This window comes from Anomaloglossus baeobatrachus, chromosome 1 (genome assembly GCF_048569485.1).
Source record: "Anomaloglossus baeobatrachus isolate aAnoBae1 chromosome 1, aAnoBae1.hap1, whole genome shotgun sequence".
NCBI classification, from domain to species: Eukaryota; Metazoa; Chordata; class Amphibia; order Anura; family Aromobatidae; genus Anomaloglossus; species Anomaloglossus baeobatrachus.
Window position 1 is genome coordinate 848,410,429 of NC_134353.1, and position 21,437 is coordinate 848,431,865.

The window sequence follows — 21,437 nt, forward strand, 5'->3', positions numbered from 1 at the left end:
GCGCACACTGCTTAGTGCTGGCTCCTTGCTCTCCTAGTTACAGCACACATCGGGTTAATTGCCTGATGTGTGCTGCAGCTACATGTGCACAGAGCAGGAGCCGGCAGCACAGGCAGTGAGAGCGGAGGAGGCTGGTATCAAAGGTAAATATCGGGTAACCAAGGACAGGGCTTCTTGGTTACCCGATGTTTACATTAGTTACCAGCCTCAGCAGAAGCTGGCTCCCTGCTCACTGCACATTAGTTGTTGCTGTCTCGCTGTCACACACAGCGATCTGTGCTTCACAGCAGGACAGCAACAACTAAAAAATGGCCCAGGACATTCAGCAACAACCAACGACCTCACAGCAGGGGCCAGGTTGTTGCTGGATGTCACACACAGCAACATCGCTAGCAACGTCACAAAAGTTGTTCGTTACCAGCGATGTTGCTAGCGATGTTGCTTAGTGTGACGGGGCCTTAATCCTATTGTGTGATACTGTCTGCTGAGCTGTGTATCTAATCCTATCCTGTGTGATGTCTGCAAAGCTGTGTATCTAATCCCATCGTGTAATACTGTCTGCTGAGCTGTGTATCTAATCCTATCCTGTGTGATACTGTCTGCAGGGCTGTGTATCTAATCCTATCGTGTTATACGGTCTGATGAGCTGTGTATCTAATCCTGTCGTGTGATACTGTCTGCACGGCTGTTTATCTAATCCTCTCCTGTGTGATACTGTCTGCTGAGCTGTGTATCTAATTCTCTCCTGTGTGATACTGTCTGCTGAGCCGTGTATCTAATTCTATCCTGTGTGATACTGTCTGCTGAGCTGTGTATCTAATCCTCTCCTGGGTGATACTGTCTGCTGAGCCGTGTATCTCATCCTATCCTGTGTGATACTCCTGCTGTCCTTGGTGACACTTTAGACATTTCTGGTCACCAGGAAAATGGCTGTGCACTGTGTCCCTACATGTCATTCTCTGTTATCTGTTGTAAACACTCAGATTAGGAGGGGGGAGGCGTGCCATCACACACAGGAGAGCAGACTCCGCCCACTTTACGGCAGGCTGTAATCTGAGCTTTTTATACAGTGGAATTTCTGTAGGATTTTAGAAGCTGCTCCCCCTAGTGTTTAACAGTGGAAAATATCAAAACTTTTTAATTTTTTTTTTTTATATTTTGCACAATTAAAAAAAAAAAATAATAATATTTAAACAAAACATTTAAACATTACTACTTTACATTTTTTCAGTTTTTTTTTTTTTTTGACGATACATTCCCTTTAAAGACTTGGCTTGTTGAGATCCTTCAGCTCAGAGGACATTTCTACAAATGGATATATACATAACTTTATGAAGTCCGGATCATTCACTAATAAAAGGCTCCTGAAAGCCTGGAATTGCTCCTTAAAGTTCAGTCATGTAGAAGCCACAAGCTGAAGAGAAGGCAGGAGGCGGAGGTCAGCTTTACTTGGTAAGACGCCTAGTAAAGACCTTCTGCAACACACTCCTCATACTTGTAGACATTGTGCTTAATGACGATACTTTATTCAATACCCTTTACTTCACTTAGTTTTTATCAATTTCTGGGGTGAAGTAATGCAAAAAAAATAAAAAGAAGGGAATTTTGTTACTTACCGTAAATTCCTTTTCTTCTAGCTCCTATTGGGAGACCCAGACGATTGGGTGTATAGCACTGCCTCCGGAGGCCACACAAAGCAATTACACTAAAAAGTGTAAGGCCCCTCCCCTTCTGGCTATACACCCCCAGTGGGATCACTGGCTCACCAGTTTTAGTGCAAAAGCAAGAAGGAGGAAAGCCAATAACTGGTTTAAACAAATTCACTCCGAAGTAACCTCGGAGAACTGAAAACCGTTCAACATGAACAACATGTGTACCCGAAAAACAACCAAAAATCCCGAAGGACAACAGGGCGGGTGCTGGGTCTCCCAATAGGAGCTAGAAGAAAAGGAATTTACGGTAAGTAACAAAATTCCCTTCTTCTTCGGCGCTCCATTGGGAGACCCAGACGATTGGGACGTCCAAAAGCTGTCCCTGGGTGGGTAAAGAATACCTCATGTTAGAGCTGCAAGACAGCCCTCCCCTATATGGAGGCAACTGCCGCCTGCAGGACTCTTCTACCTAGGCTGGCGTCCGCCGAAGCATAGGTATGCACCTGATAATGTTTGGTGAAAGTGTGCAGACTCGACCAGGTAGCTGCCTGGCACACCTGTTGAGCCGTAGCCTGGTGTCGCAATGCCCAGGACGCACCCACGGCTCTGGTAGAATGGGCCTTCAGCCCTGATGGAACCGGAAGCCCAGCAGAACGGTAGGCTTCAAGAATTGGTTCTTTGATCCATCGAGCCAGGGTGGCCTTAGAAGCCTGCGACCCTTTGCGCTTACCAGCGACAAGGACAAAGAGTGCATCCGAACGGCGCCAGGGCGCCGTGCGGGAAATGTAGATTCTGAGTGCTCTCACCAGATCCAACAAATGTAAATCCTTCTCATACCGATGAACTGCATGAGGACAAAACGAAGGCAAAGAGATATCCTGATTAAGATGAAAAGAGGATACCACCTTCGGGAGAAACTCCTGAATGGGGCGCAGCACTACCTTGTCCTGGTGGAAGACCAGGAAGGGAGCCTTGGATGATAGCGCTGCCAGCTCAGACACTCTCCGAAGAGATGTGATCGCTACCAGAAAAGCCACTTTCTGTGATAGTCTAGAAAGTGAAACCTCCCTCAGAGGCTCGAAGGGCGGCTTCTGGAGGGCAACTAGTACCCTGTTCAGATCCCATGGATCTAACGGCCGCTTGTACGGGGGTACGATATGGCAAACCCCCTGTAGGAACGTGCGCACCTTAGGAAGGCGTGCCAAACGCCTCTGAAAAAAGACGGATAGCGCCGAGACCTGACCTTTAAGGGAGCCGAGCGACAAACCTTTTTCTAACCCAGATTGCAGGAAAGAAAGAAAGGTAGGCAATGCAAATGGCCAGGGAGACACTCCCTGAGCAGAGCACCAGGATAAGAATATCCTCCACGTTCTGTGGTAGATCTTAGCGGACGTGGGCTTCCTAGCCTGTCTCATGGTGGCAACGACCCCTTGGGACAATCCTGAAGACGCTAGGATCCAGGACTCAATGGCCACACAGTCAGGTTCAGGGCCGCAGAATTCCGATGGAAAAACGGCCCTTGGGACAGTAAGTCTGGTCGGTCTGGTAGTGCCCACGGTTGGCCGACCGTGAGCTGCCACAGATCCGGATACCACGCCCTCCTCGGCCAGTCTGGGGCGACGAGTATGACGCGGCTGCAATCGGATCTGATCTTGCGTAGCACTCTGGGCAAGAGTGCCAGAGGTGGAAACACATAAGGGAGCCGGAACTGCGACCAATCTTGCACTAGGGCGTCTGCCGCCAGCGCTCTTTGATCGCGAGACCGTGCCATGAAGGTTGGGACCTTGTTGTTGTGCCGGGACGCCATGAGGTCGACGTCCGGCCTTCCCCATCGGCGACAGATTTCCTGAAACACGTCTGGGTGAAGGGACCATTCCCCTGCGTCCATGCCCTGGCGACTGAGGAAGTCTGCTTCCCAGTTTTCTACGCCGGGGATGTGAACTGCGGATATGGTGGAGGCCGTGGCTTCCACCCACATCAGAATCCACCGGACTTCCTGGAAGGCTTGCCGACTGCGTGTCCCCCCTTGGTGGTTGATGTATGCCACCGCTGTGGAGTTGTCCGACTGAATTCGGATCTGCCTTCCTTCCAGCCACTGCTGGAAGGCTAGTAGGGCAAGATACACTGCTCTGATTTCCAGAACATTGATCTGAAGGGTGGACTCCTGCTGAGTCCACGTACCCTGAGCCCTGTGGTGGAGAAAAACTGCTCCCCACCCTGACAGACTCGCGTCTGTCGTGACCACCGCCCAAGACGGTGGTAGGAAGGATCTTCCCTGTGATAATGAGGTGGGAAGAAGCCACCACTGCAGAGAGTCCTTGGCCGTCTGGGAAAGGGAGACTTTCCTGTCCAGGGATGTTGACTTCCCGTCCCATTGGCGGAGAATGTCCCATTGAAGTGGGCGCAGATGAAACTGCGCAAACGGAACCGCTTCCATTGCCGCCACCATCTTCCCGAGGAAGTGCATGAGGCGTCTTAAGGAGTGCGACTGACTTTGAAGGAGAGCCTGCACCCCAGTCTGTAGTGACCTCTGCTTGTCCAGCGGAAGCTTCACTATCGCTGAGAGAGTATGAAACTCCATGCCAAGATACGTTAGTGATTGGGTCGGTGACAGATTTGACTTTGAGAAGTTGATGATCCACCCGAACGTCTGGAGAGTCTCCAGTGCAACATTCAGGCTGAGTTGGCATGCCTCCTGAGAGGGTGCCTTGACAAGTAGATCGTCCAAGTAAGGGATCACAGAGTGTCCCTGAGAGTGCAAGACTGCTACCACTGCCGCCATGACCTTGGTGAACACCCGTGGGGCTGTCGCCAGACCAAATGGCAGAGCTACGAACTGAAGATGGTCGTCTCCTATCACGAAGCGTAGAAAACGTTGGTGCTCTGTAGCAATCGGCACGTGGAGATAAGCATCTTTGATGTCTATTGATGCTAGGAAATCTCCTTGAGACATTGAGGCAATGACTGAGCGGAGGGATTCCATCCGGAACCGCCTGGCGTTCACATGCTTGTTGAGCAGTTTTAGGTCCAGAACAGGACGGAATGAGCCGTCCTTTTTTGGCACCACAAAGAGATTGGAGTAAAAACCTTGACCTCGTTCCTGAAGAGGAACAGGGACCACCACTCCTTCTGCTCTTAGAGAATTCACCGCCTGCAGAAGGGCATCTGCTCGGTCGGGATGTGGGGAAGTTCTGAAGAACCGAGGCGGGGGCCGAGTACTGAACTCTATCCTGTACCCGTGAGACAAAATGTCTGTTACCCACCGGTCTTTGACCTGTGGCAGCCAAATGTCGCAAAAGCGGGAGAGCCTGCCACCGACCGAGGATGCGGAGGGAGGCGGCCGAAAGTCATGAGGCAGCCGCCTTGGAAGCGGTACCTCCGGTTGCTTTCTTGGGGCGTGAGTGAGCCCGCCAGGAATCAGAGCTCCTTTGCTCTTTCTGAGTCCCTTTGGACGAGGAGAATTGGGGCTTGCCCGAGCCTCGAAAGGACCGAAACTTTGACTGCCACTTCCTCTGTGGAGGTTTGCTTGATCTGGGCTGGGGTAAGGAGGAGTCCTTACCTTTGGACTGTTTAATGATTTTCGCCAATTGCTCACCAAACAGTCTGTCTCCAGATAATGGCAAGCTGGTTAAACATTTTTTAGAAGCAGAATCTGCTTTCCATTCCTTTAACCACAAGGCTCTGCGCAAAACTACAGAGTTGGCGGATGGCATTGAGGTACGGCTCGTAGAGTCCAGTACCGCATTGATAGCGTAGGTCGCAAACGCAGACATTTGCGTAGTTAGGGACGCCACTTGCGGCACTGCTGGACGTATGAGAGAGTCCACCTGTGCCAGACCAGCTGAAATAGCTTGGAGCGCCCACACGGCCGCGAATGCTGGAGCAAACGACGCGCCGATAGCTTCATAGACAGATTTCAACCAAAGGTCCATCTGTCTGTCATTGGCATCTTTAAGTGAAGCCCCATCCTCCACTGCAACTATGGATCTAGCTGCAAGCCTGGATATTGGAGGGTCTACTTTTGGACACTGGGTCCAGCGTTTGACCACGTCAGGGGGAAAAGGATAACGTGTATCCTTAAGCCGTTTAGAAAAACGCTTGTCCGGATAAGTATTGTGTTTCTGGATGGATTCTCTGAAGTCAGAGTGGTCCAGAAAAGTACTCAATTTACGCTTGGGATACAGAAAATGGAATTTCTCCTGCTGTCTGCAGAAGGGGCTGGGGGAGAAATATCCAACAGCCTATTGATGGCCGCTATAAGGTCATTTACCATGGCGTCACCATCTGGCGTATCCAAATTGAGTGCGGCGTCAGGACAAGACTCCTGATCACCCACCTCTGAACCCTCATATAGGGACCCTTCTCGCTGAGACCCTGATCCGCGTGATGACGTGGAGGGTCTCTCCCAGCGAGCTCGCTTAGGCGGACTGGGACTGTCATCGGAGTCAGAGCCCTCAGCCTGTGATGCCTGGGACCCCCTTGAAGTACGGATTAGTTCCAACTGAGGGGGACCGGGGAACATAGACACAGCAGTGTCTATGGTCTGAGCAACTGGCCTGGACTGCAAGGTCTCCAGGATTTTTGTCATAGTCACAGACATTTTATCAGCAAAGACTGCAAATTCTGTCCCCGTCACCGGGGCAGGGTTCACAGGCGCCTCTGCCTGGGCTACCACCACAATAGGCTCTGGCTGACGAAGTGCCACTGGGACTGAACATTGCACACAATGAGAGTCGTTGGAGCCTGCTGGTAGATTAGCCCCACATGCTGTACAAACAGTGTATACAGCCCGTGCCTTGGCACCCTTGCGTTTTGCGGATGACATGCTGTTGTCTCCTCAAAGCAATATAGGGTGTACAGCCAAGAAGCGACCTTACAGTGCAGTATATAAATATATCTAGACACAGCAGTGTCTATGGTACAGCGAAAAATATAACACTGTGGCACTAGTGGGGCCGCACGTATGTGCTGCTTACCGCCCGCTTAGCGCGGGTGTGTGGTCGCCAGAAACCCCTAGCCTGGGTCCCCCAGAGCCTGCGTCCGTTCTCCAGCCAGACTGCATGTGTATAATGGCTGCCGGCGTCCTGGGGAGCTGCAAGCCTGGGGGCGGGCCTAGGGCGTGCACAGAGAAAAAGCGCGAAGCCTGTGTCCTACTGTGCTCAGTGAGAGGGCTGGAGCATGTAAATCGTGCTCCAGCCCTCGGCGCTGCCGATTGAACAACGTCTCTCCCCTACCCTGATTGACAGGGTGGGGGGCGTTAACGAAGCGGAGCTAGGCCGCAGAAAGCCGGGGACTAAAGTTAGAAGCGCCGCCGCCGTAAAAGCGCGGTCGGCGCGTCCCCGGCGCACTACAAGTCGCAGCTGCGCCGCCGCTCCAGGGGCGGTCGGCGCGGCGATCCACACACATAAAGTCCCCCAGTAATCTGCGGGGACTATAAGCCCAGCGCACAGCGCTACAGTCCCCGGCGCACTAGCACACCCAGCAAGCCTGGGGTGTGCGTGGCCTGCCATACGGGGACACAGAGTACCTGAAAGTTGCAGGGCCTTGTCCCTGAACGGCACTCCCGCTCCACATCCAGCAGGTTCTATGGGTCTGTGGATGGAGCCCGGCCTCAGGGCTTGGTGGCCGGTAAGATCCCACTTCCTCAGAGCCCTTCAGGGGGATGGGGAAGGAAAAACAGCATGTGGGCTCCAGCCTCCGTACCCGCAATGGGTACCTCAACCTTACAAACCACAAGTGGGGTGAGAAGGGAGCATGCTGGGGGCCCCATATGGGCCCTCTTTTCTTCCATCCGATATAGTCAGCAGCTACTGCTGACTAAACAGTGGAGCTATGCGTGGATGTCTGACCTCCTTCGCACAAAGCAGAAAACTGGTGAGCCAGTGATCCCACTGGGGGTGTATAGCCAGAAGGGGAGGGGCCTTACACTTTTTAGTGTAATTGCTTTGTGTGGCCTCCGGAGGCAGTGCTATACACCCAATCGTCTGGGTCTCCCAATGGAGCGCTGAAGAAAATCAAATTCCCTAGTGTTAATTGCACTTTTTTTGCAGTTTACCGTGCAGTAAATTATCAATTTAGTATCACATTATTCTACGGGTCGGTATGAATGCAGAGATAACGTATAGGATTGTCTAAGGGTTTTTTTTTTTTCTCCGATTAAAGTGAACCTGTCAGGTGTAATATGCACCCAGAACCAGGAGCAGCTCTGGGTACATATTGCTAATCCCTGGCTAACAGTCCCTGTATCTAGTAGCATAGATAAAGGGATCTTTAGAAAAAGTATTTCTAAAGATCCTTTATGATATGCTAATGAGCGCAAACTAGTTCCTGCGTTCATTCCGCCCTCTTAGCATGTTAGTACACCCCACAGGGACGTGCTAACATGCTATTCAATGCAGCATCACCAGCGGAGTACCTGTGAACGCTCTTCTGAATGCCGGCCTCTTCCGGTGCATTATAAAGTGCAGAATAAAACCGGGTGTACACGTTCCGACTTCAGAAAGGTCTAGTGCGCATGACCGGAAGTGCGGGGACTTCGGACACAGGTACACACATCATTGTTGTTGAGGCTGCATTAAATATTTTGCTAGCACGCCCCTGTGGGTGTACTAACATACTAAGAGGGTGGAATGAGCGCAGGAACTAACGCCCTTACGACTTGTCCCTGGGCACATTAGCATATCATAAAGGATCTTTAGAAATACTTTTTCTAAAGATTCCTTTATCTATGCTACTAGATACAGGGACGGTTAGGCAGGGATTAGCAATATGCACCCAGAACTGCTCGTGGCTCTGGGTGTATATTGGACCTGACAGGTTCCCTTTAAAACATGTTTTAAAGGGCCATAATTTGTTCTCCAAGGCAGCTCTATTGGAGTTTGTTTTTTTTACGGTATGAGTTGTAGTTGTAGGATACAATTTTGGAGTACATATACAGTGGAACCTTGGTTAACGAGAACAATCCGTTCTGGGACTGTGCTTGTTAACCAAGTTACTCATTCAGCAAAGCAAGATTTCCCATAGGAAATCATTACAAGTAGACAATTCGTTCCACAACTTGTTAAAAATGTCCCATACTGGTCCCCTATTGTGCCATTCCACACGCGCACAAACACACACGCGCACAAACACACACGCGCACAAACACACACGCGCACAAACACACACGCGCACAAACACAAACACTATGCTCACCTTACCTTCCGTTTCCTCGCCGATCTCCTGGAACTTGCTGTTCGCTGGTACGGGCTGTGTATCGGGTTACCATCACGACGAGGGCGGAACTTCTGCACCCAGAGCGCTGACGTCAGAGGCAGAAGCCGCTTGCCTTTGATTGGCCAGCGCGCTGCCTTTGAGTAGCGTCTGACAGCCGAAGTTCCTGCCTCGTCGCCATGCTTGCCGATACACATCCTGGAGCGGCGAACTACAGGACCCAGGAGGCCGGCGAAGGAACTGAAGGTACACATATTATGCTCACCTTACCTTCAGTTCCATCGCCGGCCTCCTGGGTCTTGTAGTTCGCTGCGAGGATTCCTCCCTCGTCGCGATGAGCCGGCAAACTACAAGAACCATGAGACCGGTGATGGAACAGAAGGTAAGGTGAGCATAATACTGTATGTGTGTGCGTGTTTGTTTGTGTTTTGTGCGTGCTTGTGTGTGTTTGTGTGGACTGCAAGTGCGGGTCAGAGCGCGGTGGATGGAAGTGTGTGCGGTGAGGATTTTGCTCGTACAGCAAAGCTTTCTCGTAAACAGAGTTAGAAATTTACAGAAAGTTTTACTGGTTAAGCGAAATTCTTGTTAACTGCGTTTCTCGTTAAGCGAGGTTCCACTGTAATTTATTGACAAACGTTAACATTTACTGTCCAATATATTTGAGGGTCTCAAACTAGAAAGAAGTTTGCATAGTGCTTTGGTATATATAGTGGTGTTATCCAGACAACTAATAAACTACCCATTAGGGTACACCTTTGTATAGCCTCGTAGGTAGAAACCAGTGGCAGGGGCCAGTGTTCGGCTCTCAGTCACCATGGTAACATAATGGCACCCTATAATTGCACCGCAGAGGGCCAAAACTGATAGAGGAAACTCCCTCTGACACTTTAAAATGGCACGGTCGCTAACAAACATTGAAGAATTGAACAGCTGGTGTCAGACACAGTTTCAGAGCCAGACGTTGTGGCTGTTACCCGGCTGTCTTAAAATCGGTCAGCAGTAGAGGAGAGGTCATCATGACAGATATGTCACTTACAGAGGTGGACATACTCCAATACTCCAGTTATGATGGATATATCCTTCTTATTGTATAGAAGAGGGAAATATTAAGTCACATTAATAGGATTTTAACACAAATATATTGAGCTTCTTACCGATTTCCCCTCCCGTGCTTTCTGGTCTTTAGCGATTGTGGCTAATACAGTAGCAGCTTGTTCCCCTCCCATTACAGATATCCGAGCATTGGGCCACATATAAAGGAACCTCGGGCTGAAATAAGAATAAAAAAAATAGGTTACATTTATTAAAGGGAATCGGTTACCAGATTTTTGCCATTTCATCTGAAGGCACCATATTGTAAAGGCAGTCAGCGAAATTCCAGGGATGTGTCATTTATTATGCTACCTGCTGTAGATCGAATACAATAATTTTTTTATCAGCAGGAGATTATCAGCAGGACTAGGTCAAAAATGCTAATCTGTGTAACCACACCTCCAACACTGATTGGCCGCTTGCTTACAATGTACAGTGTGTTCAGGAAGCTGTCAATCAGTGGTGTAGGCAGGGTCAGGCACAGCACAGCATTCTGAGAACTGCTACATGTACAGTAGGGAAAACCGGGATTCTATCCAAACTACACCAAGAAGTTCAGTAAGACTGGAATCACAGTACCAGCCCTACATTATGATGCTCCCTGAGTACATAGCAAAACCTGCTGACAGATTCCCTTTAAGTATAATAGGCAAAGTGGTGGTCTGTTGATTTCTCTCAGCTGATCAACAAAGCCTGGTTCTGCATACAATGGGCGCTTTCCTGGATATTTAATAGGAATATTCGGTGGGTGATATAGCAGCCAGTGCACAAAAGTGGTACGTAATAAAGATGGTCATATGCAAACACAAAAACCCCCCAAAGTTCCACATTATGGCACCAATATGTACATGACAGTCTCCAGGTCTTTATATATATATATATATTATTGTGAGGTAGCAGTGTTGCTTGGGCAAAAACGTGAGGCAGCAGCGTGTTCAAACCAACAGTCTATTTATTGTTTCAGCATAAATAGATCCAATTTCCCACAGTCAAAGTCTCTTCCGGAGCACAGCCGGTGCATATAGACAAATCCTTTGTATAAAAAGTCTTGTTACCTTAGGGTTCTCCTAGGCTCACACTCTTGGCCTGTATTCACTCCACACAGAGCCAGCTCAGCTCACACAGCTTGTGTTTGCTTCCACAAGCCTGGATCTCAACTGAGACATACCCTGATGTGCTCTGCCAGATTTAAACGAAAATGCTGGACATGAGGATTGCTACAAAACCTGGACTGGGAGGAGGGATCTGTCTCCCTGTTACCCTTTGTGCTATACTCCCCGTAATAGCTATAGCAAACTCAGAGGGTTTCCAGACACATTCTGGGAGACACATTGCGGTGTTCAAATATTACCCCTGTCACTGCCTCACAATATATATATATATATATATATATATATATATATATATATATATATATATATATATATATATATATACATATATATATATATATATACACACATATATATATATACATATATATATATACACATATATATATATATATACATATATATATATACATACATACATACACATATACATACATACATACATACATACATACATACATACATTATATATATATATATATTTTTTTTTTTTTACTTTACAAACTGTAATAATGAAGGCAATGAATCTGAGGGGAAATTTAAATCATAGTTTAGTTCACCGGAGAAGACATTAGAAAGTGACCCCCGATATGAACCAATAATTGTCCGGCAGCTCGTCTCTGCTGAACACATAAGTCTTAACCCTCTCATATGAGGGGTCTCTCGACATTTTGCGCTTCTGGTAGCCAGGACAATTTTCACACTTTTGAGATGTAGAAATTACTAAAAAAATTTTTGTGTAAAATTTATATAAGTGGCTAAAAGTGTGACTCAGAGCGAAAATTAGATACTTCACACCTCCTTAAAATAAAAGTTCAACATGTGCAGACTGTAGAGTCAATTAATAGCCCTCGGGTCGATGTCGATATTTTATATATCTTTATAAAAATCAAGGCTTGCAGAGAACAAAAATCTGCTTTTTGAATTTAAAAAGTGAAATCTGCCGTCTTATTTTACATAACAAGAACTTTAAAATGCCTTTATGTAACCCAAGACCATTTATTTTCATGAAGTAAAGAAATTAGTGTGCACTCAGTCTATGTGCGAGTACACGGTGAAGGGGTTATACACAACCCACAAGTAGAAGGAGGATAAATCACTCTGTACTCTTATTTCAGAAAATGGATTAATGGGGTGGTCTACTACTCAGCATTAATGGCCATACATCGATGTAAAGCCCTGTGCCCACGGGAGAAAATACACGCGGATTTTTCAGCAGGTATTTCCATGGGGTCACCCAGTAGCTCTCCGGAATCTGCAGCTATCCATTTATGCAGATTTCATGCAGAATTGCTGTGGAAAATGTGCGGAATTTGTCCGTTATTCCTGCGGATTTCCCCCCCTGTATCTCCATAGTAGAAAGGCAGGAATAATGGACATGCAGTTCTTTGCGGCAGCGGAAATTCCGCAGGTGCAAAATCCGCAGCATTAAAACAGCACACACCAAATCACATAGGATAACCTGATGAGTCCGTGTACTTGCGCAAACCTGCAAAATCCAGAAAAGATGCAGGTTTTCCGCATTAAAATCCACAGGTATTTTCTCCCGTGGGCACAGGGTCTAAAGCTTATAAAGAATGCTTCTCAAATACCTTGTGTAGTAAATTCTGCCTGTGAGCAGCACTATTGCGGTCCACTTGCCCCCCGAAATAATGACGTGGGCTTCGCCATATTTTTGTAGGCTAGCCAGGTACAGCAGGCAGGTACGGCTGCCCCCAACCTCCAGCTGCCTATTTGTACCCGGCTGGGAACCGAAAATATAGGGAAGTCCTTTTTTTTTTTATTTCATGAAATAATTTAAAAAAAAAAAAAAACAAAACGTGGGCTTTGCCCAATTTTTGAGTCCAGCCAGGTACAACTAGGCAGCTGGGGATTGGAATCCGCAGTGCAGGATGCCCAGGGTACCCCCGCTGCAAATTGCAGTCCGCAGCCACCCCAGAAAATGGCGCTTTCATAGAAGCGCCATCTTTTGGCGCTGTATCTAACTCTTCCAGCTACCCTGATGCCGGATGGCTCGCTGGGTAATAATGGGGTCAGGGCTAGCTGTATATTATCACCTGGCCCTAAGCCCGAAATTCATGGTGTCACGCCAATATTAGACATGGCCATCATGAATTTCTAGTAAAGATAAAAAAAACAAAACACAATTATATTTTTATTAGAAATAAAACACCACACAGTTAGTGACTCCATCTTTATTGAAATAAAGAACCCTCCCCCCACCCCCCTCCGCAGTAATCCAGGGTCAAGTGTCCCACGCCGTCCAATCCGGATCCAATATCATCTGATCGGTTTGCTGGAAGGCAAAGCGATCAGATCATGTGTCAGGTTCAAGGATGTGAATCACATCACACATCAGCTGATTGTATAAACAGCTTTTATACAATCAGCAGATGCATCGGTGCCAAAAAAAAATAATAATACACATGTTTGTGCTGACTCCCGTCCGATCGCTGCAGGAGCTGCCGGTAATCAGTGAAGCGGTCTCCTGACGGCATCAGCTGATCGTTTAGGCCGGCCAGACAGTAAAAAGCCGGCGTCACCGCGAGACTTATGATCAGCTGATGTGTCAGGTGCCGCATCAGGTGATCCACCTCCAGGTCCTGCAGCTATCGGACGTGACCGGGAATCGGCACACAGCCAGAGCGGGGGTGGACGTACCAGGAGAGGAGCTGGGAGCGGACATTGCATCGGGAGACTGCTGACAGGTGAGTATGACTTTTTTTCTACTGTTCACTTTTGATTTCACAGCTGCTTCCATCTCCTGCCCGGCCATGGTGCTGCACAGGAGCAGACATAGCGCAGGACGGGAGATTGAAGCAGTGATGGCGGTACCGGGAGGATTCACGCTTCTGTGTTTACTGACAGAAGGAATCCTCTTCCTGTACACGTCACTTTACTACCCACCCCTTGCTGCATTTTTAGTCATAGAAACGAAAATGCAGCTATATTTGCAATTTGCGTTTTTCAACATCTCATTTAACTCAATGGGTGGAAACCACAGTGAAAAACGCAAAAATAATTGACATGCTGCGTTTTTGTGGGCACCAAAAAAAACGCAGCTAAAAAAAAACGCTGTGTGCAGACAGCAAAAAATAAAACTCATAGACTTTGCTAGGGAAGCAAAGTCACGCAGTTTTCTGTGCAAAACCTCACCCAAAAAACGTGCAAAAACGCAGCGAAAAACGCACTGTGTGAACTTACCCTAAGAGTCGGTGAGGTTACGTCTACTTCCAGTTGACCCAACATCACCGAAGCGGCCCCAGTCTTCCTAAGTGACTGGGCAGTGGGTGGAGTTTCACCACTCATTACAGCCCAGCGTCGCTACTGCTTGCGGCGGGCGCTCTGCAGCGAAGGAGGGAACGTGAGATGCTGGGCTGTGATGAGCAGTGAAACACCACCTACAGTGGCGCCGGGGGTGTACGCTTTATGAGCGATCATATTGGAATGCCTGCTTCAATTGATATTATAAGTTTGGATCCTACCTGTGCACCCTGACAGTTGTGCCAATTGTGGGGTATCATAGTCATTGACTTTTTCTGTGGGTCAATATGAACAACAAGACACCATATTTATTTTGTTCATCCATGTACTACTATGTTTGTACATTATAAAGAAAACCCCCCCCCAAAAAAAGAGAATTTTGTTTACTTACCGTAAATTCTTTTTCTTATAGTTCCGTATTGGGAGACCCAGACATTGGGTGTATAGCTTCTGCCTCCGGAGGACACACAAAGTACTACACTCAAAAGTGTAGCTCTTCCCTCTGAGCTTATACACCCCCTGGAGAACCAGATCTAGCCAGTTTAGTGCACAAGCTGAAGGAGAATAGCCACCCACAAGTAAAAACAGAGCAAGAACCGGAACAACCGGAGTCTCTGTCTACGACAACAGCCGGTGATAACACGTGGAACAAGAAACTGCCAACAGGCAACAGGGAGGGAGCTGGGTCTCCCAATAGGGAACTATAAGAAAAAGAATTTACGGTAAGTAAACAAAATTCTCTTTTTCTTTATCGTTCCTATGGGAGACCCAGACATTGGGACGTCTCAAAGCAGTCCATGGGTGGGAATAAACAGAAAAACTGAGAAGTAGGCGGAGCCTAACTTCACAAGTGGGCGACAGCCGCCTGAAGGATGCGTCTGCCCAAGCTCGCATCTGCCGAAGCATGAGCATGCACTTGGTAGTGCTTTGAAAAGGTATGCAGGCTAGTCCAAGTGGCAGCCTGACAGACTTGCTGAGCCGTAGCCTGGTGCCTGAAAGCCCAAGAGGCACCGACAGCTCTGGTCGAGTGTGCCTTGATCCCCAGCGGGGGAGGCACCTGAGAACACAGGTAGGCCTCCGAAATGGTGGACCTGATCCAACGGGCTAAGGTCGGCTTAGAAGCAGAGAGGCCCTTACGCCGACCTGTGGTTAGCACAAAAAGAGAGGTACACCGCCTAAGAGCAGCGGTGCGAGACACATAGACCGGAGAGCACGCACCAGATCCAGAGTATGCAACGCTTTTTCAAAGCGATGAACAGGAGCCGGACAAAAGGAAGGTAGGGTAATGTCCTGGTTAAGGTGGAAAGAAGAAACCACCTTAGGGAGAAAGTCCGGAGTCGGACGGAGAACCACCTTGTCTTGATGAAAAACCAAAAAAGGTGACTCCGAAGAGAGCGCAGCTAAATCAGAGACTCTCCTGAGGGAAGTTATGGCCACGAGAAAGACCACTTTCTGTGAAAGACGAAACAAAGACACCTCCCTAAGAGGTTCAAAGGGGGGTTTCTGCAAAGCCGTGAGAACCAAATTGAGGTCCCAGGGATCCAAGTGCGGCCGGTAAGGCGGAATGATATGAGACGCACCTTGCATGAAGGTGCGGACCTGAGCCAGCCGAGCGATACGCCGCTGGAACAGCACTGACAGAGCCGAGACTTGTCCCTTGAGAGAGTTGAGTTGAGAGGGACAATCCCAGCTGCAGACCGGACTGTAGAAAAGACAGAAGGGTCGGCAAGGAAAAAGGCCAAGGAGAATGGCCGGAAGAGCGACACCAGGACAGGAAAATCTTCCAAGTCCCGTGATAGATCTTGGCAGAGGAAGACTTACGGGCCCGAGTCATAGTGGAGATGACTTCAGGGGGAATACCAGAAGCCGTCAAAATCCAGGACTCAAGAGCCACGCCGTCAATCTGAGAGCCGCAGAATTCTGGCGGAAAAACGGACCTTGTGAGAGAAGGTCTGGATGGTCCGGAAGATGCCACGGCACCTCTACGGACAGATGGAGCAAGTCTGGGTACCAAGCTCGCCTGGGCCAGTCCGGAGCAATGAGAATGACTCGATGGCCCTCCATTCTGATCTTGCGCAGAACTCTGGGCAAGAGAGCTAGAGGGGGAAACACGTAGGACAGACGAAACTGGGACCAGTCTTGAACCAGAGCATCCGCGGCGAAGGCCTGAGGATCGTGGGAGCGAGCGACGTAAACCGGAACCTTGTTGTTATGACGGGACGCCATTAGGTCCACATCCGGAGTGCCCCACTTGCGGCAGATTGACTGAAACACTGCCGGATGCAGGGACCACTCGCCACTGTCCACGGTTTGACGGCTGAGATAATCTGCCTCCCAGTTTTCCACGCCTGGGATGTGGACTGCGGATATGGTGGACTTGGAGTCCTCCGTCCATTGAAGGATGCTTTGTACCTCCAACATTGCCAGGCGGCTGCGTGTCCCACCTTGGTGATTGATGTAGGCAACTGCTGTCGCGTTGTCTGACTGGACTCGGATGTGCTTGCCCGCCAACAGGTGGTGAAAGGTTAGGAGAGCTAGAAGCACAGCTCTGGTTTCCAGCACATTGATCGAGAGGGCTGACTCGGACGGAGTCCAAGTGCCCTGCGCTCGGTGGTGGAGACATACCGCTCCCCAGCCGGACAGACTGGCATCCGTGGTGAGAATCACCCAGGACGGGGTCAGGAAGGAGCGCCCGAGACAGAGAGAGGGGCCGAAGCCACCACTGAAGAGAGCTCCTGGTCTGTGGCGACAGAGCCACTAACCTGTGCAAGGAGGAAGGCCGCTTGTCCCAACAGCGGAGAATGTCCAGCTGCAGTGAACGCAGATGGAACTGGGCAAAGGGAACAGCCTCCATTGACGCCACTATCTGACCCAGCACCTGCATCAGGTGCCTGATGAAATAACGGCGGGCCTCAGCAGGGAGCGGACCGCCAGTTGGAGGGACTGCTGTTTGACTAAGGGCAACTTCACAAGTGCCGGCAGAGTCTCGAACTGCATCCCTAGGTACGCGAGACTCTGGGTCGGAGTCAGAGTGGATTTGGGAAAATTGACAATCCACCCGAATTGGGCTAGAGTGGCAAGAGTGAGCGAGACACTCCGCTGACAGACTGCGCTGGATGAAGCCTTGACTAGAACGTCGTCCAGGTAAGGAATCACTACCAACCCCTGTAGGTGCAGAACCGCAACCACTGCTGCCATGACCTTGGTGAATACTCGAGGGGCCGTGGCTAACCCGAAGGGGAGAGCCACGAATTGGAAATGTTCCTCTCCGATTGCAAAACGTAGCCAACGCTGGTGTGAAACTGCAATTGGCACATGCAGATAGGCATCTCTGATGTCGATGGATGCCAGGAAATCCCCTTGGGTCATTGATGCAATGACTGACCGCAGAGACTCCATGCGAAAATGCCGCACCATAACATGCTTGTTGAGAAGCTTGAGATCCAGGATGGGCCGGAAGGAACCGTCCTTTTTGGGGACTAAGAAGAGATTTGAGTAGAAACCTCTGAACCGTTCCCGGGCGGGAACCGGTACAATTACTCCGTTGGCCTGCAGGGATGCCACGGCCTGAGAGAAGGCGGCGGCCTTGGAGCAGGGGGGAGTTGACAGAAAAAATCTGTTTGGCGGGCTGGAAGAGAACTCTATCCTGTAGCCGTGGGAGATTATATCCCGCACCCACTGATCGGAGACGAGTTGAAACCACACGTCGCCAAAGTGGGAGAGCCTGCCACCGACTAAGGACGTTGCTGGCGCGGACAGATAGTCAAGAGGAGGCTGCCTTAGTGGCAGCAGCACCTGCGGTCTTCTGTGGACACGCTTTTGTGCGCAAGCTGGATTTTTGGTCCTTGGCAGTGTTAGTGGACGAGGCCGAGGGCTTAGAGGACGACCAGTTGGAGGAACGAAAGGAACGAAACCTCGACTGATTCCTACCCTGGACAGGTTTCCTGGTTTTGGCTTGTGGCATGGAAGTACTTTTCCCGCCAGTAGCTTCCTTAATAATTTCATCCAGCTGTTCTCCGAACAGCCGGGACCCAGCAAAAGGGAGCCCCGCAAGGTACTTCTTAGAAGAAGCATCTGCCTTCCACTCTCGAAGCCACAAGATCCTGCGGATAGCGAGGGAATTAGCCGAAGCCACCGCAGTGCGGTGAGAAGCCTCCAGCATGGCAGACATGGCATAGGATGAAAAAGCCGAAGCTTGGGAAGTTAAGGCAACCATCTCAGGCATAGATTCCTTAGTGAGGGAATGCATCTCCTCCAGAGAAGCAGAGATGGCTTTGAGAGCCCACACTGCTGCAAAAGTCGGGGCGAACGAGGCCCCTGCCGCCTCATATACAGATTTGGTCAGAAGGTCAATCTGGCGGTCTGTGGAATCCTTAAGCTAGGTGCCATCAGCCACTGATACAACGGTCCGGGCTGAGAGTCTAGACACCGGGGGGGGTCTACCTTAGGTGAATGAGCCCACTCCTTGACCACCTCAGGTGGAAAGGGAAAACGGTCATCAGAACCACGCTTAGGGAAGCGTTTGTCAGGGCACGCCCTGGGCTTGGTCACAGCGGCCTGAAAACTGGAGTGGTTAAAGAACACACTCTTTACTCTCTTAGGCGAGGTAAACTGGTGCTTTTCTGCCAGAGAGGGATGTTCCTCTGATACTGGCGGATTGAGATCCAGTACAGAATTAATGGACGCAATCAAATCACTAACATCTGAGTCACTTTTGGACAGATCAATGGGGCACATGGAGTTAACCTCCGAGCCCCCCGTAAAGACATCCTCCTCATCCTGCGAGTCAGCTCCAGAATCAGAGCCGCGGGACGAGGAAGGAGAGGGAACCCTGCGTCTCCTCTTAGAAGGACGGGGTCTGGGACCAGATGATGAATCCTCTGTGAGCTCCGGTCCTGAGAGACCCCTAGCAGCAGAGGCACCCTGTGAAAGGGGCTGATGCATGTTCAGCAAAGTCCTGGACAGAAGTCCCATGGAGTCGGCAAAAGACTGGGAGATAGACCTAGAAAAGGATTCTACCCAAGCCGGGGGTTCAGCCACAGGAGCAGGAGCAGCCTGAGAGACCACTGGGGGTGAGACTCCAGGCTGAGGCACCGCCAGGTTAGAGCAGGCATCACAATGTGGGACTATGCTCGGTTCAGGCAGCAGGAGCTTACATGCAGTGCATACTGAATACAGCTTTGGAGCCTTGCTCCTCGTGTGAGACATGCTGCTGGAGTGGGGGCTCTGCCAGAGAATGAACCCCAGAGAGTATATACAGAGGTCCACAACCGGAGACCGATTGTGGCTTACCAGGCCGCTGGAGCGGTGTTGTGTGCCTTCCAGATCCCGAAGCCCGGACCCCCAAGCACAGCAACTCAGCAGAGATGCTGCAGACCAGCGCTGCTGCAGAGAGAACGCTGAGAAAATAGCCGCCGGAGCGAAGAGAGGGGGTGGGACTTGCTTGAGGAGCGGGATCTGGAGGGCCATAGAGACCTACAGGGGAGGAGACACACACTGCAGTGAGGAGTGTCCATCCCCTGTGCTGAACGGCCACCGGGCGGAGCCGAGCCTGTCCCTCTGCATGAGTGACATGCGAGGGCAGAGAAACCGAAACTAGGCCTCCGGCGAAGCCGGGGCCTAAATTTGAGCAGCGCGGCCAGCGCGCAGGCACCATCGGCGCGGTTCTCAGGCGACAGCCAGAGAACCCGCCGGAAATGTCATAAAACACAGTCAGCACACTCTCCCACAACAATAAAGTACAGGGACCCCCAATATATAAACGTCTCAGGTACTTAGCTTGCTGAGACGCAGGGTTCCAAGTCCCTGGGGATGAGTGCTGCGGTCCAGCAGGATCCTGAAGGGCTGCGGATGGAGACCGGTCTCCTGCCAAGCATGGAGACCGTGCTGGCTCCCACTTCAAGCCAGAGCCCAGGAGGGATAGTGAAGAAGCGCGGCATGTAAGGCTCCAGCCTTGGAAATCAACCTTAACAACACCGCAGACACAGTGGGGTGAGAAGGGACATGCCGGGAGTCCAGACTTGGACCCGCTTTTCTTCAAACTCTTTCCAAAAATCAAAAATCAGATGAGAATGCATCTGTGGATGTATGCCTCCTGAACACAAAGCGATAAACTGGCTAGATCTGGTTCTCCAGGGGGTGTATAAGCTCAGAGGGAGGAGCTACACTTTTAAGTGTAGTACTTTGTGTGTCCTCCGGAGGCAGAAGCTAAACACCCATGGTCTGGGTCTCCCATAGGAACGATAAAGAAATAAATATATTTTTTATTTTGCCATTTTGTCGGAGAGATATCTTTTTTTGTTGATGGAGCTGTATGAGGGCTTATTTCTCCATGAATTGTAGCTTTTATTGGTACTATTTTGAGTTATATGTGACTTTTTCAACGATTTTTATTTCATTTTTTTGTCAGATAAGGTGACAGAAAAATAACAATTCTGCCTTTTTTGTTGTCTGGTATTCACTGGGAAAGCTAAGTATCAAGATAGTTTCATATTTTGAGTCATTAGTTACAACAATAAAGGAATTTATAAAAAATAAATAAAAATCAAAAGAATAAAATCACATAATTCGCACCCCCCCTTTTTTTTTTACGTTGCAGATGTGATACATAAAATCTATAATATGTAAACAATGCAATGTCTACTCTCCCCTGATCCGCTCTCCCCCTTCAGACTTGCTGAAGGCAGTAGAGGGGGCAGGGAAGGGGACATTTTTTTCATTCTACATTCGCAACCGGGATCTGTGCCACGGGAACTATTCAGGTCAGGGAAAAGGTTACCGTAAAATGGTCTATCTTAAAGTTGGGAAATCGTAAAGGAGTCGGCCACTTTCTCGTTAGTGCAGCTTTCCTCACAGACTGACCAGCACTTCTGTCTATACAATGGCTGCTGGTGACCAGACCTGTCCATCAGCTCCTCCACTAGAAAATAAGCTTTCCTTGTGAAGTGTTTTTCTATCCGTGGAGCTAATGAACTGGTCTGGTTACATGACCCTCAACCAGCAGCCATTGTATGGACAGAAGTGCTGCTTTGTGAGGAAAGATGAACCTTCTACCATGGAATATACTGTACATCGGCACATACAGGGGCTTGCCTATGTCACTCCT

General features: G+C 49.5%; 1 protein-coding gene across 1 annotated transcript in view; it reads right to left on the reverse strand.

The window, feature by feature from the left end:
- Window positions 1-21,437, reverse strand: part of MCCC2 (methylcrotonyl-CoA carboxylase subunit 2) — a 115,232-nt gene that overhangs the window by 24,183 nt on the left and 69,612 nt on the right. Inside the window, exon 13 of the mRNA XM_075326965.1 lies at window positions 10,019-10,133. Within this exon, the coding sequence (XP_075183080.1) occupies window positions 10,019-10,133 (115 nt within the window). The remainder of the gene's footprint in view (window positions 1-10,018; window positions 10,134-21,437) is intronic.